The sequence below is a fragment of the Crocuta crocuta genome, unplaced genomic scaffold (assembly GCF_008692635.1).
Source record: "Crocuta crocuta isolate KB4526 unplaced genomic scaffold, BGI_CrCroc_1.0 scaffold650, whole genome shotgun sequence".
Lineage (NCBI taxonomy): Eukaryota > Metazoa > Chordata > Mammalia > Carnivora > Hyaenidae > Crocuta > Crocuta crocuta.
This window is the reverse complement of record NW_027532882.1, coordinates 279,239-288,022: the sequence shown is the minus strand read 5'-3', so window position 1 is coordinate 288,022 and position 8,784 is coordinate 279,239. Positions and strand designations below refer to the sequence as shown.

The 8,784-nt window shown below is 59.1% G+C and overlaps 3 protein-coding genes across 3 annotated transcripts in view; 1 reads left to right on the top strand and 2 right to left on the bottom strand.

The window, feature by feature from the left end:
- NDUFA7 (NADH:ubiquinone oxidoreductase subunit A7) overlaps positions 1-1,795 on the bottom strand; it is a 7,494-nt gene extending 5,699 nt beyond the window's left edge. The window contains exons 1-2 of the mRNA XM_077745674.1: positions 1,685-1,795; positions 1,213-1,262 (exon numbers count right to left, since the gene is read on the bottom strand). Coding sequence (XP_077601800.1) covers positions 1,213-1,262; positions 1,685-1,735 — 101 coding nt within the window. The 5' untranslated portion in view covers positions 1,736-1,795. The remainder of the gene's footprint in view (positions 1-1,212; positions 1,263-1,684) is intronic.
- Positions 1,796-1,835: 40 nt separating this feature from the next.
- RPS28 (ribosomal protein S28) lies at positions 1,836-2,948 on the top strand. Its single transcript, XM_077745675.1, has 4 exons — positions 1,836-1,940; positions 2,034-2,081; positions 2,556-2,689; positions 2,876-2,948. The coding sequence occupies exons 1-3, from the start codon at positions 1,902-1,904 to the stop codon at positions 2,676-2,678; spliced, it is 210 nt and encodes a 69-aa protein (XP_077601801.1). The 5' UTR covers positions 1,836-1,901; the 3' UTR covers positions 2,679-2,689; positions 2,876-2,948.
- Positions 2,949-3,081: 133 nt separating this feature from the next.
- Positions 3,082-8,784, bottom strand: part of KANK3 (KN motif and ankyrin repeat domains 3) — a 20,497-nt gene continuing 14,794 nt past the window's right edge. Inside the window, exons 7-12 of the mRNA XM_077745695.1 lie at positions 8,672-8,756; positions 7,986-8,202; positions 4,613-4,755; positions 4,294-4,494; positions 4,113-4,211; positions 3,082-3,404 (exon numbers count right to left, since the gene is read on the bottom strand). Of these exons, the coding sequence (XP_077601821.1) occupies positions 3,327-3,404; positions 4,113-4,211; positions 4,294-4,494; positions 4,613-4,755; positions 7,986-8,202; positions 8,672-8,756 (823 nt within the window). The 3' untranslated portion in view covers positions 3,082-3,326. The remainder of the gene's footprint in view (positions 3,405-4,112; positions 4,212-4,293; positions 4,495-4,612; positions 4,756-7,985; positions 8,203-8,671; positions 8,757-8,784) is intronic.

Here is an 8,784-nt window from a genome sequence, read left to right as displayed (position 1 = left end):
AAAAAAAAAAAATAAAAAAACATTAAAAAATTAAAAAAATACATTAAAAAAAAACTTCCAATAGTTAGGGGCGCCTGGGCGGCTCAGTCAGTTAAGCGTCCGACTGTGGCTCAGATCATGATCTCACCGTTTGTGGGTTCGAGCCCCAAGTCAGGCTCTGTGCTGACAGCTAGCTCAGAGCCTGGAGCCTGTCTTTGGATTCTGTAGCTCTCTCTGTCTCTCTGACCCTCCCCTGCTCGCGCTGTCTCTCTCTGACTCTCAGAAATACGTAAGAAACATAAAACAAAACAAAACTTCAGATAGTTGGAATTAGTTACAGCATCGAGGCTTTCACATACACTTGGTTATTCTAACGAAATTTTTTGTCTCCTTTCGTGCTAATCCTAACCGGCTGCCTTGCCTTTGCCAGCTCCCTTGACTTCCTATACTGCTCTCTCCGGTCCTCAATGTGCTCCAGCCCCCCAGGCTTTCCCCCTTCTGGCTCTGCCCAGCCTCCACAGCCTTGGCCTCTGTCAGAATGTTCTTTCAATAATTATCCTTTGGCTCTTTCTCGTTCAGGCCGCTCACATGTCAATCCCAGAAAAACAGACCTTTCCTGGCCGCCTGACATGAGGTTGCCACCCTCCAGCTTACTCCAATTCATTTTGTCTTCAGAGCATTGCAGAACGCTTTCTACCTGTTGTGTTTATTTCCCTATTACATTTCTCTCTTCCTAGAACTTGACCTCCGTAACAGGAATGAGAACAATAACTTTCCTTGTTGGTGCTGTTATCCCTGAGAACAGGGCAGGGGCTTGTAACTATTAAGCAATTTATGGACATAAATGAGTTGGGAATCAAGACGCTTCTGGGTTCAAATGTCAACTGTCATTTTCACGCTTCCGCGTGACTTTAAGCCAATGATTTAGTCTGTCTGCACCTTAACTGTTTTCATTTGGAGTTTGGGGGTGATAACACTAGCTTGCAGGGCCACACTGGGGACTGCACAGCTACACAGCCCACTCTGAATTCATGCCCGACCTGACTGTTCCACGAGCAGCCGGCTCGGAGTACAGGGAAGTTAAAATCCAACCTCTGCTTCCACAGACTGCCAGGGACGGAGGCAGGATTCCGGCCCAGCACTCCAGGGGTCTAATGGAATTCGGATTTTGTTCCTGACGTCAGAATAACAGGACAGAGCCGGAGTGAGGGCAGCGAGCGGGGGCTTGCTCACCGCTTGGAGATCTCCTGGTAGCGCAGCTGCAGCTTCGCCTGCAAGTCTCGCTGTGGGAGGAGAGGAAGGAGGTCAGCCTGCAGGGCACCCCAGGAGAGGAGAGGGCGAGGGAGCAGGGGCATCCCAGGGATGGAGAAGGGAAGGTCGGAGATGGGCAGTTTGGCACAGGGATATGAGCCCCGGAGAAGATAAGGAGAGCTAGGGCCTGGGCCACAAGATACAGGGCTAAGAAGGTCTGGGATCAGGCCGACCTCAGGCCTGAATGGGTCGAGGGCTGGGGTGGAGGTGGGTTTGTCGGCGGAAGGAGTTGGGGGTCCTGGGCTGAGACACGGGTTCCAGCCTAGGAGAATCTCGGCACCAAGAGCCTCAGGCTCAAGGGTGCAGAAGGATGGGGACTAGCGGGAGCGGGCTCGAGGAGCACCGAACCCACAGCCCCCCGCCCGTCCCATTCGGCCCTTTCCCCTCCGCGCACCCCGGACACCCAGTTCCGCAGCCGCTGGATGAAGCGGGTAGCGGACGCCATCTTCCGTCTGTGCTGAAGGGCGCCGGTGACGTCTCTATCGCGGGGGCTGCTGGGAAAACTCTCCAGGTCTCGCGAGGCCTGGGGTGGGGTGGGGCTATGATGCAGTATAAAGACTCTCCTCGGAACACGTGACCCCTCTCCGCCTGACCGCCGCCGCGCCGCCATCATGGACACGAGTCGTGTGCAGCCCATCAAACTGGCCAGGGTGCGGTGGGGGTCCTGATTTGGGGGCCGAGGCGAAGAAAGATGGGAAAGGGGCAAGGGCTGGCCAGGTCTGATCCCAGTTTCTCTCCGCCAGGTCACCAAGGTGCTGGGCAGGACCGGCTCGCAGGGACAGTGCACGCAGGTGAGCGAGCGCGGATCGGGGGTGCCCGGGCTCTGAGCCCTGACGATTGCCCTGCCAGCTAGTCTCTGAGACCAGAAATCTCTTATATCCCAAGGGTCCCCGGAGGGAGCCCTCCTCAGGGCTTTGCCCACCGTGTCTGAGCTCCGTCAGCTTCATTCCCCGGGTTCCTTCTTGGGCCGTCCCAGCGACCTCTTTGTGGTTCCATGCCCTGCCGAGTGTGCTCCCCGCCCCGAACAGGACCTGAGCTACAGCTGTCCCTACTGGTGGCTGCTTTTGTCGCCCGAGAACGTAGTTTTCCACTTACTAATTTTCTTCGGCTTCTCTGCTGGCTCAGCTCTGATTCCCAGTCTCAGTCCCATTTCTAAGTGTCTCTGGGCCGGCCCCAACACGTCCTCTGTATCGAAGTCGGCTGCCCACCACGCTGCCTATCCGTGAGTGGCCCTAACTCCGCGCGGTCTCTGGTGGGCCCCGTAGGTGCGCGTGGAGTTCATGGACGACACGAGCCGTTCCATCATCCGCAACGTGAAAGGCCCCGTGCGTGAGGGCGACGTGCTCACCCTTTTGGAGTCTGAGCGAGAAGCTCGGAGGTTGCGCTGAAACTGTGGCTGGTGAGTGAAGGACTGGGTGGGAAGCCGCAAACCCGTCAGACCCTTGGTGCTAGTAGGGGAGCTACTCCAAATGCACGGGTAAGGGTGAGGGTCTCGGGGTGGGGGGCGTACAAGGCCAGGGCGGGAAGGGAGTTTGGCAGTTGCCGGGTGGCCCGGTCAGGATCTCACGTTTGGGTCTGTTTACAGGGTCCTGGCTGTCGGGGTCCACCACTCGCTCACGGGGATGATCTGCGATTGTTAATAAAGCGTTTACGTTGTACGTAACTGTGGGGTTTTGTTTGGGCTGTCACTAGGCGCAGAAAACTTGCCAGTGGGGGCCCCTCCCTTCCTTTGTCCTCTGAAGACTTGGGGGGTGGGAGCTGTGTGTTTATGTCCCCAGAACAAGACGTGGCCTGAGTTAGTAATGTTTTATTCTGTGAGTGGGTGGACTCAGGGCCTTGTCACTTTTCACTCAGCGCCCGGGCTCAACCCGCTGGTCTCCCCAGGTGAGCCCCTCCTGAACATGGAGCCGTCCAAGCCTGCCTTTTGGCCCAGGGCTGGCATCTGGATAGCGAGCCCTGGACCCTCCCGTGCCCCCACAGGCTGGGGTGGAGGAAGGAGAGGTCTCCCCCAGTCTAGGTCCAGGGTGCCAGCCTGCTCACTGTAGTTCAGGGTCTTCTCTGTGGTCCCTGCATTCTCCTTCATCAGGCAAAGTCGTGGGGGAGTCCAGGGGTGACTGGTGAGAGAAACGGGGGTGGGTCCTGTCAGTCTCCTGTGAGCAGGATGCCTAACCTGATGGAGGTCCTGCCCCTCCACACTGGGATCACGCTGGAGGAACCCCACCTTCAACAGTGGAGCCCGGCTGTCTGGTTTTGAATTCACTTCGGCCTCATCTGACCGGGAAGAGGTGCTTGATCTCCATGCCTCCTTCCCCATACTTCTTGGGGGGAGGGGGCGGGGGGCAGGCTGATTGGATGAGTTTAAGTGCTGAGGAGAGCTTGCCCCTTGCCTTTGAAAGAGTAAGCCTTTCCCCCACAGGAAGCAAACTGTTCTCCAGCTTGGCCCTCCCTCCCTGCCGCTGGGCTGCTGGCAAACTGGCCCGTCTCAAGTCCTGAAACTGGCTTGCGGGGAGCCCGCACCCCTCTGCCCCTCCCTGCCTAACTCTGAAGGGTCCCTTCTTGCTGGGGGCAGCGGCAGGAGTCTGCTGACAAAGGAAGGTCTGAGCTAGGTCTCCCAGCTCTAGCCTGGTCACTTCTCTGGAGGCCTCAGGCTCACGAGCTGTCAAGTGGACCTGTGGCTCTGGTATTGGGCAGGTTGAACGTCAAATCCCAGCCACGTGCATGAATCCAAACCCAGGTTCCCGGGTCCTGGCTATTTCCCCAGGGGAGCAGGAAGGGAGGCCCCCTTTCTGCGGCACACAGTACCGTCTTGGGGCTGCACTCACCCCAGGGCCTGGCTCGCCGGAGCTCAGGTGCGCTTGCAGCAGGGCAACCACCTCCTCCTGCTCGGCCTCCAAGGCCATGGCCAGGGCGCTGGTGCCCTCCTGAGGAACAGCCTGGAGGTCAGGTCCCTGCACCGAAGCATGGGTACCCTGCCAGCCCCCCGCCAGCCCCGTGGCGGCTCACGTTGTCCAGGAGGGCCGGGTCGCAGCCCGGCTGGGCCAGCAGCAGCCGGACGGTGTCCAGCCGCCCGTACTCACTGGCACACATGAGTGCCGTGGCCCCGTCCGCATCCTGTGCGTTCACATCTGCCCCGCACGCCAGCAGGGCTGCCACCATGTCCTGCCGGCCGTGGCTGATGGCCAGCATGAGGGCCGTCTGTCCTGTCTGAGGAGTGGGGAACAAGGGGACAGGGCTGGGGAGGGTTCTGGGGAAAAGGAGGTCAGACCGACCCCACGTGGAAGTGACCCCCAGACCAGGAGCCAGGGAAGAAGCGTCCACGCACCTGGCTGGCCTTGGCGTTAACGTTGCCCATGTGAAAGAGCCTCTGAACCACAGCCATGTCCTCTTCTCGCCCCACGGAGGTGAGTGCAGCCAGCATGAGGGCCGAATAGCCCGCCCGATTCTGGCGGTCCACCTCGCAGACCCCTGAGGGAGGAGGGAGCCCGTCATCCGAGAAGTCAAGCCCCTCAGCCCAGACTGGTTTGTTCTCCTCTCAACAAGCCTCATGACTGGGTCCTGAATGTACCCTTGGCCCCTGAGGTTCTTCTTGCCAATAGCCACGTGGCTCCCTCCCTCCCCTTCACGGTTCTGTTCAAGTCTCTGCTCATTTCAAGCTGGTTCTGGGACTTGGTTGGCTTTTCTGTTCTATCCTCCAGCACCTAGACCACAGGGCACTTAGTAGGTGCTCAATAAACTGATATTCCTATTTTCACGGCTACCATCCACCAAGCTACCACCCTTGCTCCCCTAGAGAACTATGTTAACAGGCCCACCCTGGTGTTCAAATCCACTTGCTTCCACGCAGCAGATCTAGAGAAGTTTGGCAGAGTTGCCTATTTAAAACCCTATGTGTCCCCATTGCTCTGGAATACAGGCCATCATCCACCATGGCTTCTGAGGCTATTATCTAACTTCTGTTCCTTCTGGAATCCCTTTCTTCAAGACTGTGTTAGATTGACTTCTGTCCCCTGAAACGTGAAGTCCTGCCTACCCTCTGCCTGCGAATGTGACCACGTTAAGACAGGCCTCGTGGTGGTAGGTCCTGATCCAGTATGAGTTCTGCCCTTAGAGGAGAAGAGGCCAAGAGGAGCAGACCGGGTGATGACAAAGGCAGAGAAGAGACCTTCAGCCACGGGATGCCGAGGCCCGACAGGATGGGGGCAAGCCCCAGAGCTGGGGAAAGGCATGGCGCGAGCTTCTCGCTCTAAGCTCCTAAGAAGGAACCAGCCCTGCCAGCCTTGTGTTTGGACTTCCGTTTGGCCTCCTGAACTACAAAACCGTGGGTTTCCACTTTTTTTAAGCCGCCCACTTGGAGCTACTCTGTCAGCGGCCCCAGGAAAGGAGCCCTGCCTCCCGCCCCTCAGGACTGCACACAAACGCTGGCTCCGCGTTCTCGGGACCATCCCTGTCCCCGTCCTGGCCTCTCCTTCCAGCGCCTCGCTGGGGTGCAGTTACTAGTGTGGCTGATGCGGCTGTCCCCTGTCCCCACCGCGCGAAAGGCTCCACGAGACCAGGGCAGGGAAAATGCCCAGTGAGAGGCAAGGGGAGGGGCTCACAGAAGTAACCCCAGCGGGCTCTCTGGAGGCTAGCCAGGGCACTCCCTCCCCCCCCACCTTCCCCTGCCCTCTCCACTCCCCTCCCACCTGACGCCTTCCTAAGCTGAAGGGTCACTAGTTCCTTCTTTCCCGTTAGGTCTTACTGTGGTTCCTGTCCCCAGCTAATGACCACATGGTTTTTTACTTTGTAATCCTGTCTCCACGCCCCCTCTCCCCACAGTGCATGTGCTCACTCTGGTACAATCACGGGAGCTTGCTCATTCAACCACACTCGAGGGCCTACTGTGCCCCACTGGAGCAAGTAGGGTGAGGTGAAGGAGGGCCGTGAGGAGGATTTTGAAAGGAGACAAAGGAGTAGTCAGTGACAAAATGAAGGAGGAGGGGCGCCTGGGTGGCTTAGTCGGTTAAGCGTCCGACTTTCGCTTAGGTCATGATCTCGCGGTTCGCGGGTTCAAGGCCCCGCGTTGGGCTCGGTGCTGACTGCCAGCTCAGAGCCTGGAGCCTCTTTCAGCCTGTGACTCCCTCTCTCTCTGACCCTCCCCTGCTCACGCTCTCTCTCTCTCTCCTAGAAATAGATAAAACATTTAAAAAGAAAATGAGGGAGGAGGCTGGGGGGAGAGGCAGTGAAGTGGGAGGGAGCAATGGGCAATGGTCCTGTGAAGGCCATGGTCATCAGGGCCAGGCATTGGGGGAAACTGAAATGTTGGTGGGTGAGAGCTGAGAAGAGGGGTACTAGGAGTGAGATTGTGGAGGGGACAGTTTTCAGTGACATCAAGATCTTGGGGTAACCTTACAAGTATAAGGCTGATGTAGGGCACAGGTCAAGGTGAAGGGAGAAGCGAGGAGTCAAGGAACCAAGAAGCATGTTCCATGAGGGTGCTGAAACTGGCAGGGGGTTAGACTGCAGAGGAGAGTTGGCCTGGGACTAAAATGCAAGAAAGGGGTAGAGGGGGTAGCGGTCTGACCAAGAAGAGATCCCAAGGTAGGGTTGAGGAAGAGGGAAAGTTCTCAAAGTGGAGATGGGTAGCAAGGATGCACAGCCACGTCCGGGCCCGCATCCCAGGGAGGTGAAACAGCCCCTGCGTGAAGAGTGCACTGAGGACTTGGGGTCCTAGCTGAGGGGAGGCCCGGGTTGACATGGGAGCAACAGACAGGGGCAGAGAGAATGATGTTAGCCTAAGGGGGCAGGGGGGTTGAGCTCAAGGAATAAAGCGGGTCCATGAGGCCTTGGGCTTCTTGTGACTGAGCTGTGCCTGCCTGGCGAGCTGCTGAAGCCCCCGTGCCCAGCCCCCTTTAAGGCAGGAGATGCCAGGGAATACAATCCGCTCATACTCTTCCCCGGCTCCCAAGCTCCAGCTCAGAGCACTGTGCTCTTCCCCAGGTCACCAGGCTCTTCAGGGATGGGATGGACCTGCGTTTGGGTGGGGCGGGAGAGGGGACAGAGGTGCCACCTCAGCCTGCACTGAGAGTGAAAAGCCACCCAAGGCAGGACCCAGAAGACACTGGACCCGAAGGATGACACCCAGGAGGGCACTGCCCACTGTCCCCTCTGCTGTGAGTCCCATGGGGACAGCAGCTGGATGTGGTGCCACCCCAGCACTGTACTGGTACCCAGTAGGCTCTCAGTACAGGTCTTGTGCGCTCAGCAACACCTACATGTGTATCTCAGCTCCAGAGGGGGAAAGTTGGGGCAGGGAGGGAGCAAGCAGGTGCAGGTGATAAAAATGTGTGAAATGGAGCCAGCACAGGACGCGGCGGTGGAGGACAGGGCACAGTGGCCTGGCCTGGGAGGGTGGTCACAGCCCTGACCAGTGAACACCTCCCCTCAAGCCCGAAGAGGCAGATGACCGCTGACCGGCCTCCAGCGTGCCTGGCACTATCCTACCCGTGTTACCCAACTGCCCAGGGAGGGCCCTGTTGCATCCCCGCTTCCCAGATGGGGAGGCTGAGGCTGGTGAGACCTAATTCCAAAGCCTCTATTCTGGCGCCCCACAACGTGCAAGGCCACCAGCACACAGCTCAGAGGATGCAGAGGTCTAAAGGCCCTTGGCAATCGGCCCAGGACACAGGGACCCTGTGACCCCAGAGGAAGGTGCTGACCGGTGTCCAACAGCAAGCTCGAGATGGCTAGGTTCCCGTGGGACACGCTGTAGTGGAGGGCTGTGTTCCCGTTGCCATCCGCCAAGTTCACCACGTGGGCCAGCAGCTCGGGTCCCATGCGCGCCACTGCGCCCAGCACCCCAGCCACGGGCTCCGCCTGAGAGCGCCGCTGGCTCGACACTCGAAACCACTCCTGGGCCACTAGGCGCGCCGCGCCCTGCGGGGACAGGAGGAAAGGCGTCAGAGACGGCCCAGGCTGTGTGGAGGGGGGCCGGGCAGGACGGTCGCTGCCTGTCTGAGGGGGTTGGTGGCGCCACGCCCCTTTGGAGGAGGGAGTATAGCCAGTGTCGGTCCCAGGCTCAAGGGGGCAGGGTGCTCCCCTCTGGAAATGAGTCTGTGGGAGAGTCTAGCGTGGAGGAAGGCGGTGAGCGCTTGCCTTTGGGGAGCACGGGAGTGGGGCTGGAGCTGGGGGCGGGCCCTTTGGAGAAACAGGGAACCCCTCAGCGCTGTCCGCCGGCGGAGATGCCTTTGGAGAGCCTGGGATCAGGGGAGTTCTCGGCGCGAAAGGGTGGAACCTGGGATCGCCCAACTCTAGGAACCCCGACGCGCTCCCTAAGAGGGCGTCAGGGGAGGTCCCCGATGGGGCCCACGACTGCCATCTATGAAGGACTCCCGAGGGCACTCACGCCGTCGCGGGCGATTCCGCGCGGCCGGCTCAGCTGCCGGTGCAGCGCGGCGCACGCCTCCCTCAAACGCGGGCTCAGCTCGCACCTATCAAGTAGAAAGAAACTCTGGAGGG

Bases quoted from the DNA above. Each gene is read 5' to 3' on its own strand.
- RPS28 (XM_077745675.1), top strand. From the start codon at position 1,902: ATGGACACGAGTCGTGTGCAGCCCATCAAACTGGCCAGG. The intron at 1,941-2,033 runs GTGCGGTGGGGG...TCTCTCCGCCAG, and splicing joins AGCCCATCAAACTGGCCAGG to GTCACCAAGGTGCTGGGCAG. The intron at 2,082-2,555 runs GTGAGCGAGCGC...TGGGCCCCGTAG, and splicing joins CGCAGGGACAGTGCACGCAG to GTGCGCGTGGAGTTCATGGA.